Source organism: Vicia villosa, linkage group LG5 (assembly GCF_029867415.1).
Source record: "Vicia villosa cultivar HV-30 ecotype Madison, WI linkage group LG5, Vvil1.0, whole genome shotgun sequence".
NCBI classification, from domain to species: Eukaryota; Viridiplantae; Streptophyta; class Magnoliopsida; order Fabales; family Fabaceae; genus Vicia; species Vicia villosa.
The window spans coordinates 112,963,980-112,982,638 of NC_081184.1; the positions used below are offsets into that span (position 1 = coordinate 112,963,980).

The window sequence follows — 18,659 nt, forward strand, 5'->3', positions numbered from 1 at the left end:
TATTTTTTAAATATTAAACCGTGACTGTCACGTTGTATTTTATTTTTTATTTTTCATTTTTTAAATACTAAATTAATTTTTAATTTTTAATTTCATATTTTAACAATTTTAATTTAATAATATCCAAAAAATCAAAATTGTATCTTATAAGAAATCGAACTCAAGACTTTTAAACAATATCTTAAATTTTTTCCACTAGGCCAATATGCATTCATGACAAATAATTTCGAAGAATTTTAATATTAAATAATTATGAATTTAAAATAAAAATTACAAAATTTGTACCAATGGGGTTTCGAACCTAAATCAGATATATGATAATCACTTTACAACTAAACAAATCAATTTCTATTTCTTAATGATAAATACTTAACTAAATAATTCTGAATAAACATTTACTAATTACAAATAATACACCAATTAAAAATAAAGTTTATAAAATGTAAATCTTACTTCAAACTAATTCAAATTAAATAATAATTAGTTAATTTAATAGTAATTCAAATTGTTAAAATATTTAATCAATTTAAATTAAATAATCAGTTATTTTTAAAATTATTTTAACTAATTCAAACTAAAAAGTGATTAATTAATTTAACAGTAATTCAATAAAATATTTATTTATTTATTTTATTTGATTAATTATATTTAGGATTTATATTTTATTAATTTTATTTTTAAATTTTTGTATTATTTAAATTTTTATAACTAAAATGACTATCATTTAACTTGAACGGATATGGGTTTAATACCTCATTAGTACAAATTTTAAATTTTTGGTTTAAAATTCATAATTATTTAATATTACTAAAAATTATAGGAAATATTTGTCATAAATGTACATTGGACTAGTGGTAAAGACTTAAAATATTGATTAAAGTTCATGGGTTCAATTCCATATAAAAAATAATTTTGGCTTTTTTGATATTATTAATTTAGTATTGTTTAAAAATAAAATTATAATTAAAAGTCAATTTAGTATTTAAAAAATAAAAGCCAACGTGGCAGTCCATTCACGGTTTAAAAGTATTAAAAAACCCGATTTGAAAAAAATATTAACATAAGGACTAATATGGTCCGGTTAAATTTTATAAGGGATTAAATCGAGTCCTTTTTTTGTGAGGGACTAATTTGGGTTGTGTAATTTTTGTGAGGGACCAAAATGGGTCTTCACTCTATAATATAACTATAATTCATTCCTAAGGTTCATTCTACTTCTCACAATTATGTTTTCTTTCGGAAAATAAATATTCTTTATATAAATTAGTATCAGTTATTATACTTATCGAATGATATTTAAAATTCTTTAGTTACTAAATGCATTAAATATTAATTGGTATTCATACGTAATTAATTCTATTAAGTGAAAAGCAACGAGGTGGGGTGTTTTTTTTATATGGCTATGGTGGAACTGGTAAGACCTTTATGTGGAACACTTTATCAGCCGCACTTAGGTCTAAGAAAAAAATTGTCTTGCCTGTTGCCTCAAGTGAGATTGCAAGTTTGTTGTTACCAGGTGGAAGAACAACTCATTCTAGGTTTAAGATTCCTGTCCCTACTTTAGAAACTTCTATTTGCAACATTAACAAAAAAGATGATCTTGCTGAGCTTCTAAAGATGACTGATCTTATTATATGGGATAAAGCTCCTATGGCTAACAAATTTTGCTTTGAGTCTCTTGATAAATCATTGAAAGATATTATGAGTGGAATGCCACATGCATCTCATAAAATATTTGGAGGTAAGGTTGTTGTCTTTGGTGGTGATTTCAGACAAATTCTCCCCGTTATACCAAGAGGTACTAGATCTGATATTATCCATGCAACAATCAATTCTTCTTATATTTGGGATCACTGTAAAGTCTTGAAGCTTACAAAGAACATGCGGTTACAAACTGGTGCAACCACTTCTACTGCTAATGACATTAGGAGCTTTTCAGAGTGGATTTTAAATATTGGGGATGGGACCATGTGTGAGCCGAATGATGGTTATGCTGATATGTGTATTCCATATGAGTTTTTAATTTCAAACTTTTCTGATCCTATTAAGGCAATTGTTGAGGATACCTACCCTGATCTTATTCATAACTATCTTGATTCCAACTATCTCCAAAGTCGTGCAATCTTAGCTTCAACGATTGAAGTAGTAGATGATATCAACCAATATATCACAAACCTTCTTCCAGGTAACAAACTTGTACTTATTCTGAATTTATTACGTTAATAGGAAATACTTGGTCATAGCAATCATTTATGAAATGTTGAAATTTTACAATTGTTGTAGGAGAAGACAAAGAATACTTCAGTAGTGATTATATAGATAAATCTGATGCTACTAACTTTGATGCATATGAGCATGTAACACCTGAGTTCCTAAATGCTCTCAAAACTTCTGGATTGCCTAATCATTCAATCAGGTTGAAAGTTGGCGTCACAATAATGTTAATGCGCAATCTCGATCAGTCTGAAGGGTTGTGCAATGGTACACGACTAACTGTAACCAGACTTGCATCTCATGTCATTGAAGCTAAGATCATTTCTGGAAAAAATATTGGTAACATCATTTATATTCCTAGGATGTCTTTGTCCCCCTCACAATCACCATGGCCATTTAAATTGGTTAGACGCCAATTTCCCATTATGGTTTCCTTTGCCATGACAATTAACAAGTCTCAAGGGCAATCTCTTGACAATGTTGGTTTGTATTTGCCAAAAGAAGTTTTTAGTCATGGTCAATTATATGTGGCTATCTCAAGAGTTAAATCGAAAAAGGGATTAAAGATTCTTATTCATGATAAAGATAGAGAACCAATGTGCAACACCACTAACGTTGTGTTCAAAGAAGTGTTCCAAAACTTGTGAAAGGTATCTTTTGCTTAAATTATTTGGTCATTCCATGCTATATAACTTATAATGCATTTTTTTACTATACGTTTGACATGTCTATTTTACTTTTATGTGTTTTTCAGGCTCAAGCCTCCACTACAATCTTGAAGATTCATGTTGCAAGTCTATGAAATGTTGTAATTCTTTGTAACAAATGTTGTATTCTACGTCTTCTTTTGAGACAATCAATATCAATGAGTAATAACACTCATTATTTTCTATTTTCTTTATCAAAAAACTAATTGTTCAATTATCATATCATTATTATTTGAAACTTCTTAAGTTCACAAATTTATATAATTTTATACATACTAAACAAATATCAATTACCCGTGCGGCAGCACGGGTTTCTGACTAGTTTCTTTTATGAAATATGAAATATAAACACATGTTTCACGTGTATAACTGTTTACACTATTTTTCTATGGCAACACTCAATAAATTTAGATAAGAAAAAGAAAGTATAATGCATGAGGCTCAAGGTAAAACTCTTTACATACGTTTAATTTTTTTTACATTCTTCTAGTATTTTTTTTTAATTACATAGAAAAATATGATTAATTCAAATTAACTACTCCCTTCGTCTTACAATAGGTGTCCACTTTTCTATTTTTATTTCTTTCAAATTATTTGTCCATTTAAAATATTAATGTGACATTTATTATTATTTTTTCACTAACTTACCCTTATTTATTGTATTTTAATTTATTTAAATACTCTATTACTTATTATTAATAAGATTATTTTAGTAAATGAAACTCATTTTTTCATTGAAATCAACATAATTAATCATTTTATTAAAAAATGTGAAAATCTCAAAGAAAACAACATTTATTGTGAGACCGGGAAACCAACATTCTTCCAGTATCATTTTTGATTACTTACATTTTATCTTACCATCCTTTCATTTTGTATAAGAAACATAATATAATATAACTAGAATTCATTCCTAAGGTTCATTCTACTTCTCACAATTATGTTTTCTTTCGGAAAATAAATATTCTTTATATAAATTAGTATCAGTTATTATACTTATCAAATGATATTTAAAATTCTTTAGTTACTAAATGCATTAAATATTAATTGGTATTCATACGTAATTAATTCTATTAATTGAAAAATTATCTATTTTAATAAGTTAATATGGTCTTTATCATTAAAGGTGTATGTATACCTATCTGGCAAAAGACAAAAAAAAATATTAATTACAAAATATAAGTAAAGAATGCTTAAGTCTTTCAATGTGGATACAATATTGTAAATAAAGGATGATGCAATTTTATTCATATTCGAATTAATTACAGATTCAAATTTTCCTATGACTACTGAAACAAAGGCTGTCACCGAGATTGTGAAGGTAGCCAAGGATGAAAACAATGGTGGAGGAGTGTCAGACGACTTACAACGACGGCTGGGTATTTGAAACATCTATTGCCATATTTACCTAAAATAAATGATTTACATGCTAAAGTATTTGATGCAAACTTTGATCTTAAATTACCAAAAGATCTGCATGATGCTGAATGGTATTCAAAAGAAACTTTAAAAAGGTTGAAATGAAATAGCGATTGCAAAATAAGGGTTTGTCTTAAGTTACCCCTAATCTTTTAGTGTATACGATTAAGTTACCCCTAATCTTTTGAATGATATTGATTAGTGAATTAAGTCCTTATTGAGAAGTTGAACTCACTTTGATGAGTGAACTGAATTAACTTTGTTAATAGTGAACCAACATGAAAATCCTTGAGTATTTTTATCATTGTTGAGTTTTTTTTGGTTGGTCATACTTGAAACCCAATTCAAAACCCTCATTTCTTATGTTTCATTGAACCTTGAGTTATTACCAAGGCTTCTTGTTATGGAGATCTCCTTTTATCCCTACCTTGACTGACATCCAGTACATATCTCTAAAGACAGGTTCTCTGTATTAGTTTCTCGATCTCCTGCTTCAAGTGGTGACAGTCGTTAGTATGGTGACCTCACACTTTGTGGTATGTACACCATTTATCTGTATCTATCCCTATCACATTTCCCTTTGATGGGTTCAGCTCACGAAGGATCTTTGTATGATAGACCTCTTGCAAAATTATGTCCTACTTTGTGTTCAATGGGGTGAAATATTCACATGGCCTCTCTTTGGTCTTGAACAATGCTTTCTCTCTAGGGGTGGTTGATCCCTATGTTTTCTTTGCCCGTTAGTTTTTTATTCTGACACTCCCTTCTTTTTTGCATCCCTTGTCCCCTTATGTGCATTGATCTCCTCCCCTTTAATGTATCACTCTATGTGTCATTATCTCCTCCATTTTAGATGCCAACTTATGGGGTAGAGACTGGTTGAAGTTCCTTACTTTGAGGCCGTTTAGAAAAGCCGCTACAAGCACATCTTGATTAGGGTGAGCGAACTCAATAGTTTCCTCATTAAAGCGAGCTAGGTACTCTCGCAACAACATGATCTATCCTTGATGGACATTGAAAATGCTTGTGGTCGAGGCCTTTATGTGTTTGCTGGTGAAGAACTGATGTATCATTTTCTTGGCTAGATCTTGGTAGCTAGTTACAGAGAACCTGAGAAGGCTCATGTACCAGCGTAATACGACATCCTTTAATGTGCCCGCCAACATCTTGTATTTTAGTGAGTTGGCCATTATCATATGCTCATGAGGGTACTCTTTCCATCAAAAGTGGCCAACGAGGGTAGCTTAAAATTATCAGGGACTTGATTGTCCTAGATTTCCACTATCAGGGGTTATGGATCAAGCGGATCTTCCAATTCTTTGTCCTTCAGTAGAGGTTGATGTTAATTTTTCTACAAGGCGTGCACGATGCCCTATAATAGTTCATTGTGATGGAACATGTATTCCATGTTGGCGGGTAATTCCTCTATGGCAGCCTATGATCCTTGATTCTTGCTGCTTGCTCTCGTCATATATGAATGATGAGATCGATAATTTGAAATGTTGTTGTGTGGCTCATACAAGTTTTACCAGAGACCACGGGGGATGATAGATGTTCACACACAAAACACTAATTGAATAACTCCTTCGATGTTGGTCAGAAATATCCATAATGGATGACTTCTCTATAATAATTAAGTCTTCTTTTCTTGGTTTGTTGCATTCCTCTTATATACTCATTACGTTCCCATGATCTAGGATCAAGGCTTAAATGCCATTTAAGTAGTATAATAAGCATTCATAGTCATTTAATCGATTATCATTGTGTGAGGGAACATGTCAAATCCTTTTGATAAATTCTAATAGATGCATGTTCGGGGTTTTCACGCCCACGGGTGGTCTATGAGCAATGTCCGACTTAGTTACAACTCGGTCCACCCATATTCTGAGATGTACAAGGTCAGACCAGATTTGTTTTTAAAATAAAAAAGGTCTAAATTTTTTCTAAAGCATATTTAATTAAAAAGAATAGGCTATATGTCATAAAAAGTCTTTTAAATCTCTCCGACCAACCTATTTAAATAAATATAAACAAACTTATTATTATTATATTGTATTTTATATTTTAAATTAAAATAAAGAACTGTAATAATATTGAAAAACTTATGAAAATATAAATTGAAAGAACCTCGGGAATATTATCATAAGTTGTTTCATAATTACTTAAAAATAAATAGTCTCACAAAACTAATGTTATTAGATAAGTTAAGATTGGTCAATACAAACTAACATTTAGTTTCATTATTCTTCTAATTTAGTAAATAAATTTAATATTAATTGAATTGCTTAATAACATATGCTCAAAAGCAATAAGATTTTGAATAGACTTTAATCTAAAAATAAATCTTTGACAGACTATATATCTATCTATCTATCTATTTAATATAAATCTAAGGTTGTCATGATGACAACCCTAGACAAAACCTGCTGATGTGGCATTCTCACATAATTTGATGCTTATGTGGCATTCTTACCAAGCTTCTCTATTTAATCCAAACTTTCCATTTTTTAAAAATATTTTATAAAATTTTACATTTCTTTCAAAGGTGAGTTTCAAATAAATTTTGCTTACAAAAAATTGTCAAATAAATATGTTATTAATATTTTATAATTTATATCACAATTAATTCTCTTTAAAGTATTTACTCCTTTTATAACTCTTATAACCGTTAAATATTATAAACTTTTAAAAGTTTTATTTTATAAATTTGTAGTCACTTAATATATTAAAACTAATAAAAATTTAACCTTTGCATTTTTATGAATATAAAAATCTTTTATATTACTAAAACAAATTCTTTGACCGACATCAATGAATAACTTAAAATGCATAAAAATTACTGTGAATGAATAGTAAGGATAATAAAAAGTAAAAAAATGGAGCAGGTGAAATATAAGAATAATTTAAAAATGGTATTGATGAAATAAATATATAATATTGTTATGAAATAAGGAGACACAAGATAAAAGAGAAGAGAGAAAGATAGAATGATTCTGTATTATTTCATCGGTGTAATCGTATACAATGAGATTGGTCCTATTTATAGGACATCGTCTAGACAATATAATAAATACAAATGGATTAAATAAGGAATGAAGTGATTGGGAGACAAATCATCCAATTATTCATAACACTCCCCCTTGGATGTTTGTTTTGGATATGCCTCGTTAAAACCTTACTAGAAAAAATCCAGTAGGAAAAAATCTAGTGAAGGAAAAAGAGTACAATATCCTTTTAAAATAAACTTATTTCTCCCCCTCAGCTGAATGTTTATTTCTCCCCCTCAGCTGAACAATTATTTCTTCGATGATAAAGACCAATCCTTTTGCACTGAAAAGTCTTATGTAGTGCTAAAAGTTTTTGCATGATTAGATGAACTTGTTGCTATTGTATGTTTCACTGATCTTCATGAAATAGTTGTACTACCACATGTAAATAAACAAATAACCTGTTTGTGATCTACCATTATGTGGATCTGACAAGTAACTTGCATATGCATAACCTATTAATTCGAATTTGGATATTTTGGTATAAAATAGACCAATGTCTATTTTACCTCTAAGATGATGAAGCATATGTTTGGTTTTGTTCCAATATCTTCGTGTAGGTGAAGAACTGTATCTTGCTAATAGATTGATAGCAAGATAAATTAGTGCTTAAATTACACTAGGATATGGTACTTCAGGACCAATTACTTTTTTATCCTCTTCTCGAGGTCTAAAAAATCGTCTGCAAATCCCATGATCTAACATCATAGAAGTAGACGACATACGAGATTTGTCTATCATTAAGAACATTTTAACATTTTTCTATATACGAGATTTTCTCATATAGAAATGTTTTAATTTTTTTTATATAACCTTCTTGGTATATAAAAGTTTCATTTTCTAAATGTTCATTTAGTAAGAACTTTTTCTTTCCCAAATCTTTCATCTCGATTAATTTTCTTAAGCAATTTATAGCTTTTGGAATCTCTTCAGGAGTTCCAATAATATTTATGTCAAAAACATAGATAACTATTATTGGAAATTCTTTTCCTAGTCTATTTATAAAATAAAAGGACAAATGGAGTTAATTGTATATCACTCTCTAAGCAAATATTTACTAAGACAGTTATACCACATGCTGTTGCACCCCAATTTTTGACCTCTGAGATCCCATCATTTTCTAAGTGTTATGATCATTATTGTTATACCCCAAAATTTGCCCGCATTTTTTTTCAAAGAGAAGTCAAAAGACTTCTGTCTAAAAATTTGGAGTTTTATACAATCTTGGATTTTTATTTCATAAATATCCTGATTTTATGAATACTCAATTTTTAGAATTTTTTATACAGTATTTTGGTTCGCTGTTAAATTTATTTTTACATAAACGCCAAATACTGTTTATCACTTCATACACTGTTTATTTGAGATTTATTTTCAGATAAATAATGCTGACGCAGTTTGTGCAGAATTAAAATTTGCAGGCGCGGAGTCCGGATTTCAAATTATGCTGGTAACAATTAAATTATTATTGGTTTTATTTCCCACTAATTTTTATTTTTATACTATATTATTTTTTTTCAAAATCTCTTTCTTTCTTTTCAAATATCTTCCTTTCTTTTCAAATCTCTTTCTTTCAAATTAAATTCTAGCTTTATTCTACACCCCTTTTCTTTTCAAAAACCTACCATACTTTTTTTTCAAATCCTACTACTATTCAAACGGTGCACTCCACTCCCAACGTCTCTATCTCTCTCTTTTCACTCTATAAATACTCCTCATTTTTTCCATAAATTCTCACATCAAATTTCACTCATCTCCCAAATTTCTCAAACTTCTATCTCATAATTATTTTCTCTTCTTCCTCGGCAAAAATGGCAAAGTGGATGGATACACTTTTTCTTATAGTCATCACTATTTTTACGGTGATCATGTCCTTCTTCTGTCTGCATAGTCCTGAAAAATGCGGACCTGCGATGGTTACACTTCCGATCATCTATTTTCTGTTGTTCATAGCATGGATTATTAATCGTCATTTTTAAAGTTTGTTGTATCTGTCGCTTTCAAATAGTGTACCGTCTATTTTATTTGCCGTACTGTTCATTATATTATGTAATATTTGTACTGTTAGTATTAAATGTTGTACTATCTGTCGTACGGTAGTTTAATTATCAAGATAATATTATGTGTGTTAAATATTTATTTTTCTGTGCATTAAATATTTATTTTCAAGGTTATTATCGGTATTTTCGTTCGCGTACAGTATATTTTATTTATTTATTATGTTTGTGTTTTTCTAACAGCTCAGGTAAATAAATTTTTCACCATTAACACAACAAAAACAAAAAAAGAAAAAAATTAACTTTAAACTGTTGAATTTTCACTTTAACTGTTACGTTAATACCCGGACAGCTAGTTACCAGTCAAACCCGCTATCAGCGCAATTCTCCGTGTTTGTACCATCAGTCAAATCAATTTTTCGCACTTCAAATTTCCAAGATTTTGTTCTAGAAGTCTTCTGATAATCACGTGGTCAACAGAGACTCAACACTGCACAAAAATCAGGTACGCCTAACTGTCTCCTACACAAACAGTCCCTAACTAGGGTTTTTGTTTTTTTTCAGGAGAACGAGTTTTTGAGACCTCAAATGGATTTCATGGATCTCCATATGTCTCAAAATACCACCAGACAAATTTTCAAACTTCGATTCGCTCAGACGCACAGTCAACAGCTCAAACAGTCAACAGACGACCAGTTTGACCAAAAAGTCAACAGACAGTCAAAAATGCAATTTTTTGTCAACATCCATATTTTGTCAAAAGATTCATCATGTGATCAATGGTTGATCATAATTCATCAAGGAAAGTTCAGAAATCGACAAAACTCAAAATTGCAAAATTAGAGTTTTTTAGCTAAAAGTCAACTGAACTTTGACCGACCACAACTCTCTCATAATTTATCAGAAAAATTCCAACCAAAGCTCATTCTCAAGTAAATTCAATTCTCTACAACTTTGATGTTGGGACCAAGGTCAAGAAATGCTTCCGCCTAAGAGATATAAGCCAAAACATTACGGGTCATTTTGAAAGTCAACAAAAAGCAGTTTTTTGTCAAAGCCCATATCATCAAAATAACTTCTCCAAATGCAAAAACGCTTCCAAAGTGACTTGTAGAGGACATCTTGGGCTTTCCAAAAAGTTAAAGAACACTTTCATAGGATCAAAATTGAGGGAGATATGCCTTGATGAAGTTGACCTTTTTTGGAAAAATGCATGAAACAAGTAATGACCAAAATTTGATTTTTTTTCAAAAAGGCCAATTATTTTGTGATTCAATCTTGATTCCCATATGTCTAAGGGCATCCATGACCTATCCATGGTTCATGACATTTTTATTTCATTTTTGTTGAATTTTTATTTATTTAAAAATTTAATTAAAATGAAATAATTTTAAAGATATTATCAAAAGATGCTTAAGTGATGTAAGGCATGACACAATTCATCCCAAAAATATCTGATATGATCATTGGCTAGAGCTTTGGATCAAAAGGAATCAAATTGCCATCATTACATTTTTGGAAATTTTGAAATTTCTTCATGGCCAAGCAATTCAAACATGACCTCATCAAGCTCACCTCACTCTCTACCACTTGAGATCAGTTTTCCTATAAATATAGAAGCAACTCAGAAGCAAAGGGGACCAATGGACAAGCAAAGAAACCTCTCAAAGAATTCAAAATTCTCAAGAAAAATCTCAAAATAAAACAATTTTCGTTTTCATATTTCCACACCCTTTCAAGTTCTAATAACCACTTCAATCTCTTCCTGGGATAATATAGGGTAGGTCCATGTAATCTCTAAGCCATGAACATGTTCATAATACATATATCATGAACATGTTCATCATCCATGGTGTAATTTTCGTTTTATTATTATTATTGATTTTTAATGTGAAACAATGATACTAACATGTTCCTGAGAATATTTAGAATAATTTTGAACGTTAGCATGAAGCTTTAATGGCCAAAACCAAGAGAACCATGTTAAAACACCATGTATGAACATAACCATGGCCAAACTCGAAACTCATAGCTACGTTGCTCAAATGGAAAAACTAACACCGCTATCATGTTTAGAAGGGTCAAATTAGGTGATCTGGGTGGCCTTTGTTTTTTTCCATCTTCATTTTGTAGGTCGTTCAAGAGTTTTAAAATTCGAAGGAAAAATCCGCAGGAAATTCCGCAGGTAAATCTGCAGCAAAATCCGCAGGTAAGAGGTTGAAGAAGATGAATAGTAAGTTTGAAAAGTTGACTGCTGCGTGGCGCTTCTTTATTGGGCAGTCAGCACGCGTGGGCCCAGCCAGAATATTAATTTTTCCTTGGATTCGGTGCACTCCATCCACCATCATATCATGTACACTCTCTCTCACAGCCATTAGATCATTCTACTGATTCATCCAACAGCCCTGGACACGCAAGCACACCAAGGTCCACCACAAGTTAACCACACAGGATCCAGTTTGTTTTAATTTTCTTTATATTTTCTTATTTAATCTATTTTCTTTATAAAATTAATTAAAAATACTTTAAAAAACCAAAAAAATATTTTAGTTTCAGTTTTAAGTTTATAAAATATTATTTTATTTTTTAGCATAAAAATATTTTATTTTTATTTATAATTTATTTATTTTCCTTAATTAATTAGTAATTATATAAATATTGCTTTTTTTAATTATTTTTAACCAATCAAAAAAACTCCAAAAAAATATTTTCCTTTTAAATTTAGGTTTATATTATTATAATATAATATTTGACATAAAAATATTATATTTTTATTTATAATTATTTATTTTGCTTAATTAATTAGTAATTATGTATATGTTTGCTTTTTAATTATTTCTAACCTATCAAAAATTTCCAAAAAAAATAATTTCTTTTGTTAAATTAGGTTTATATATTATATACTAATTTTATACATAATTAGATTTATTTTTATCTTTAAGTTTAATTATTTTTATAATTATTTGTTTAATTAACTTGTTAATTAACTTAAAATCAATTCCAAAAAATCACAAAAAAAATGAATTAAGTTTAATTTGTTTTATATTTATTTTTGTATATTATTTGATATTATTTCTTATCCTTTTTTCTTTGTCCCGACTTGGAATTAAAGATCAAATATGGCAGAGATTGTATGCAGTTGATTTAAGACTTTTGGAAATTTATCGTGTAGTCGCTATGATTCTATCAAGCTTCTGATAAATTTTCATTAACTTTAAATCCGAGATCATCATTCACTCACCATTGACCTTCACTAATATCGTGAATATACTTGACTAGCTTCAAGATGATTCGCGTGCTAACATACTAACAATTAACTTTAATTTCCGCATTTTATTATATTGTTCTTTATATTTCTTGCTTTATGCTTTATTTTATTATTTATTATTTATATTTCTGTTATTTTTTCTTTGTCCACTTGGACATATTATTTATATTTCTGCTATTTTTTCTTTGTCCATTTGGACATATTATTTATATTTCTGCTATTTTTTCTTTGTCCATTTGGACATATTATTTATATTTCTGCTATTTCTTCTTTGTCCATTTGGACATATTATTTATATTTATGCTATTTTTTCTTTGTCCATTTGGACATATTATTTATATTTTTGCTATTTTTTCTTTGTCCATTTGGACATATTATTTATATTTCTGCTATTTTTTTTCTTTGTCCATTTGGACGTATTATTTATATTTCTGCTATTTTTCTTTGTCCACTTGGACATATTATTTATGTTTCCGCTATTTTCTCTTTGTCCATTTGGACGTTTATATTCCGCTATTTTCTCTTTGTCCATTTGGACGCTATGTTTATGTTTCCGCTATTTTCTTTTTGTCCACTTGGACCATACTTTACTTTTATGCTAAAACACTAATAAACAACAAAAAACTAAAAAAAAAAACGCTTAAGGTTCTCTCTTGGACTACTGGTTACTATCCCTAGCATTTTGGAGATTCGGACTTATGGATTTAGTGCCTCTGGACCCTTATTCTGTTATTACTTTGTGGTTGTTCAGTCTGTCTGGCATTGGATTGTTGTTTGTTTGTGTATGCAGGTATTTCCTTGAAAGTCCTTGATGGTTAATTCCAAGGCATTGAGATAAGGATTTTACCCGAAAACAGTCGTTACTCTGCCCGATTTTCATCAAAATTTTAATGTGCTTAATGCAAAGTGGTGCTAAAGATAATAAGTTCATCTGGATCCCCAAGTGGTAATGCGTCGGTCAACTGTTGGTTTCTAATTTTGGTCAGATCATTCTCTCCTTAAACTTTTATTTTATGCACTAGGTTAGCCTCTTCATCTCCTCCACTTCTTATATTTTCAAAATCTTCTTCTTTTTTTTTCCGAATTCTTCTTATGTTTGTAAAACCTTTTTTTAAAACCTTTCTTAAAAATGTCTTTTGCCCTTAGTGGCTTTTCTGCAAAAGTTTAGACACGATTAATTGTTGTAGTGAGTTGCGATACCCCACGATTTTGAAATTGATTGATATAATGAGATCTTTTCTGCATGAGAGAGCTAGTGGCATACTCGTTGATTTTATCCGAGTTGGAGCCCTTCTTTCATTAGCGATGCAAAGAACTCATTTGTTCTCATGCTCAAGATCAATGGCCGAGTATTTCTCTCCGACGATGATAAAGTGTTTATTCGTTTTTTTTAAACCGTTTTCCCTTTTAAGCGGAACTACATTAGCTCTGACTTCTTCATTGCACCGAGGAGGTATGTAGGCACAAGGCTTAATGTCTTGCCGAGCTTATTTTATAAATCAAACAAGAGCAAAAGTGATCTAAGCAAAACTAAGAGCCCATGGATAACCATGGATACAAAGGGTGCTTAAAACCTTCCCTTTGTATAACCAACCCCCCGAACCCAAAATCTGTCAAAAGGTCTTTCCTGTTCTTTTATGCCTTTCCTAAATGTTGGATAAAATAAAAGTCGGTGGCGACTCTTGCAAAAAAAAAAAAAAAAAGAGCAAGGAGTCAGTTCGCAAAAACCGAGTGACAGAACTGGCGACTCTGCTGGGGAGTGAAAATCTTTTTAAAGAGGGGTTACCTTAGAGTTTTTTATCACTTTAATATTTGCTTATACTTGTTTATTTTGTTATTTTTTTGCTATTCTGGATATATGTGTGGTTCCGTCACTTGAGATACATTATAGACAAATCCTAACCCAGATTAAGTACACATAAGAATTAGGTGGAGGGTATAGTCATGTATGGACAAGTATTTCAGACGGGATAGCTCATCCCTATTGCTGATTAGTCACTAGGCCTTGTTTCTTTACTGTTTGTATTTCCTTAATTGTGCTGTTTACTTTTAGACTTTGTTGGTTTATGAATGGTGATTTTAATGAAATGAGCATCGTATGTTTGAATTCATTTTCATCTACTATGTCTATGTTTATGCTTCTTTTACAAAAAAAAAATTATATTTTGCTTTCTCTATCAAACTTGTGTTTTATGCAAAGATTGGAGGGAGGATGATGACAACGAAATACCTAGGTTGTTGAACTGTATGCTTTCAAATAAAACTTTGTTGACGATGTACAGGCATTGTTTCACTTCCCAAACACTGGAGAAATAAGGAAGTTAATCCCTCGTCAACCCCTTTGAGCCTAGAAGTTGGTGTTTCTTTCTATACGAAATAACCCACATTTTAACCCGGGGCAGGGTAGTTCCCAGTTAATTTGGTTGTGCATTCTATTTTAAGAGAATCATTCAATACACCTTTCAACAAGTGTTTTAATCACAAGCTTTCCTCCGCATACATCAAAGAAGTGCTGGAGATGCCAATCAAAAGCTGATAATGGTTCATTATAATCATTAAGCAGGGTAGTCACTATCTTTCAAAAAAAAAAAGTATCAAAAAAGAAAATCAAAGAAAAGCCTGCTAAGTCAAAATCAAAAAATGACTTAGGCAAAAATTAAGGCATCCCGCTGACTATAAGTTCAAAATAAACAGTTCAGGCAAAAGTTAGGGATATCAAAAGAAGGAAAAAAGAAGAGATAAGTCAATAAATTCTTGAACCACAAAATGTTGTGACTATCAAAAGGAAAAAGTGACTGTCATCTCTAAGTTTTCTTGGCTTGTGAACTTTCATCATTACAACAGGTAAAAAATTCCAGAAGTCTCTTGGAACCTGAATGCATATTTTGAATTAACTGGGTTTAGGACTGAAGATCATCACGAAGATGGGGTGGGTTACAAAAATTTTGAGCCTTATACCTTTTATTTTTTAAACCGTGAACCTGACCACGTTACAACCTTCAAAAGCCCTAATTGAAGCAAGGTTTATTTTGAAAGCATACTACAACAAGGTTGCGTAAGCTGACTCCCAAGAGATTTACCAATCATTTATGTTGATACCATATCTTTGCTTTATCTTTCACGTTGATTGTTTTAACCTTTATGTTTTGACCAGTGATTCCATTTGCTTTACACATATATAACATCATTCTAAAAGTGACTTTGATTTCAAAAATATGTTTTGAGCATTGCATTAAAATTACCATTCTTGAATGAACATTTTATTTGCCAGTAAGCACTCATCTTCTAGGAAGTTCAAACAGTCGAGAAACTTGGTCAGTGATCCTATCAGGGGCACGTTACTTTAAGATCCTGTTGTTCATATGTTTAATCAAGATTTGTTGATCAGAATATCCTCTGCAAGATGTATACTATGGCAAGTCTTCCCAACATTCATTTCAAGAGTTGTATCCGTGATCAGTTCATCCCCAAGCATAGTTTATCAGTCCTTCTCAAAGGATCATTTGTTTGATACAGTTATCAGTGTGACAAGAAGTTTGTTCATGCATCTTCTTTCCAAGCGGATTTTTTTTTAGAGTTCCTGTGTTGAGGAATCAAAGCTCCAATCTTGCCTCACAAAAGAGTCAATCCCAGTCGTCATGAATAACTACATTGCATTGAGCATTCATCATGCATAGAAAACTTTAACATCATGCATAAAAACAAAATCATGCTCATTTACATTCTTCTAAGGTCCTGTTGTTGTCAACATCTTACCCTGAGATCAAAGTCCAACTTACTTGGCACCTACCCAAACAAATTTATCCTTTTGATTCGTTTTGTCTGTATCTATCTGATATTCTTCATGATATGTCTTGTTTGTTCTGACAATTTTTCAGAACTTTGTCACCTTTTATTCAAAGCTTCTATGGATGTCCCAATTCCCAATAAAGTGTTATTACCTCATTCAATGTCACTCTTGAATGTCTCTGAGTTCAATCATGTTTTATCTTGATTGTCGTTTGATGCTGCTGCATTCATGGTTTATCTTAAAACGCTTTTGATATTTTCTTCTTAAAGTTCAAATCATGTTTTACCATGATTGACCTTGGTGTTCTCTAATCATGTTTTACCTTGATTGTCACTTGGTATTCTCTAATCATGTTTTACCTTGATTGTCATTTGGTATTTTTCAATCATGTTTTACCTTGATTGTCATTTGATGTTATCCAATCATGTTTTACCTTGATTATCCCTTAATGACATCCAATCATGTTTTACCTTGATGGATCTGTGACGATTATCTAATCATGTTTTACCTTGATTGTCCGTTGATGATTACCCAATCATGTTTTACCTTGATTGTCATTCGATGTTTCCCAATCATGTTTTACCTTGATTGTCATTTGATGTTGTCCAATCATGTTTTACCTTGATATTCATTTTATGTAGCCACATTCATGTATGCCTCAGATATTCTCTTCTCAAAGTTCAATCATGTTTTATCTTGAAAGCTTTTGTCAACTGTTTCTTTCTTGTGTGAAGTCTGATTCTATTCCTGGATGACTTATACCTTTTCCCCAACGGAGTCTGTTTACTTCTCCCCTGTGGTGTCCTGTTTCCATCTCGTGGAAATCATATGCATTCATAATCATAAGCATTATATTGCATCTCAAGTTCAAAAATTGTGTTTTTATATATATTTAAGTCTCTTCAATCACGTCGAAACGAAGATTTACAATCATCGTGTCTCCGGATAGAAGAAACTTAAATAGGGGCATCTGTTGCACCCCAATTTTTGACCTCTGAGATCCCATCATTTTCTAAGTGTTATGATCATTATTGTTATACCCCAAAATTTGCCCGCATTTTTTTTCAAAGAGAAGTCAAAAGACTTCTGTCTAAAAATTTGGAGTTTTATACAATCTTGAATTTTTATTTCATAAATATCCTGATTTTATGAATACTCAATTTTTAGAATTTTTTATACAGTATTTTGGTTCGCTGTTAAATTTATTTTTACATAAACGCCAAATACTGTTTATCACTTCATACACTGTTTATTTGAGATTTATTTTCAGATAAATAATGCTGACGCAGTTTGTGCAGAATTAAAATTTGCAGGCGCGGAGTCCGGATTTCAAATTATGCTGGTAACAATTAAATTATTATTGGTTTTATTTCCCACTAATTTTTATTTTTATACTATATTATTTTTTTTCAAAATCTCTTTCTTTCTTTTCAAATATCTTCCTTTCTTTTCAAATCTCTTTCTTTCAAATTAAATTCTAGCTTTATTCTACACCCCTTTTCTTTTCAAAAACCTACCATACTTTTTTTTCAAATCCTACTACTATTCAAACGGTGCACTCCACTCCCAACGTCTCTATCTCTCTCTTTTCACTCTATAAATACTCCTCATTTTTTCCATAAATTCTCACATCAAATTTCACTCATCTCCCAAATTTCTCAAACTTCTATCTCATAATTATTTTCTCTTCTTCCTCGGCAAAAATGGCAAAGTGGATGGATACACTTTTTCTTATAGTCATCACTATTTTTACGGTGATCATGTCCTTCTTCTGTCTGCATAGTCCTGAAAAATGCGGACCTGCGATGGTTACACTTCCGATCATCTATTTTCTGTTGTTCATAGCATGGATTATTAATCGTCATTTTTAAAGTTTGTTGTATCTGTCGCTTTCAAATAGTGTACCGTCTATTTTATTTGCCGTACTGTTCATTATATTATGTAATATTTGTACTGTTAGTATTAAATGTTGTACTATCTGTCGTACGGTAGTTTAATTATCAAGATAATATTATGTGTGTTAAATATTTATTTTTCTGTGCATTAAATATTTATTTTCAAGGTTATTATCGGTATTTTCGTTCGCGTACAGTATATTTTATTTATTTATTATGTTTGTGTTTTTCTAACAGCTCAGGTAAATAAATTTTTCACCATTAACACAACAAAAACAAAAAAAGAAAAAAATTAACTTTAAACTGTTGAATTTTCACTTTA

The 18,659-nt window shown here is 30.5% G+C and overlaps 1 protein-coding gene across 1 annotated transcript; it reads left to right on the forward strand.

Annotated features, from left to right (window-relative positions):
- Positions 1 to 1,425: 1,425 nt before the first annotated feature.
- On the forward strand, positions 1,426 to 2,861 carry LOC131605184 (uncharacterized). Its single transcript, XM_058877572.1, has 2 exons — positions 1,426 to 2,185; positions 2,284 to 2,861. Exons 1-2 carry the CDS (start codon positions 1,426 to 1,428, stop codon positions 2,859 to 2,861), a joined length of 1,338 nt encoding a protein of 445 aa, XP_058733555.1.
- The last annotated feature ends 15,798 nt before the right edge of the window (positions 2,862 to 18,659 follow it).

What these genes read in the sequence shown, in the direction of transcription:
- LOC131605184 (XM_058877572.1), top strand. Translation starts at nt 1,426, where the DNA reads ATGTGGAACACTTTATCAGCCGCACTTAGGTCTAAGAAAAAAATTGTC. An exon ending in TATCACAAACCTTCTTCCAG is followed by an intron (nt 2,186 to 2,283) that starts GTAACAAACTTG and finishes CAATTGTTGTAG; the next exon opens with GAGAAGACAAAGAATACTTC.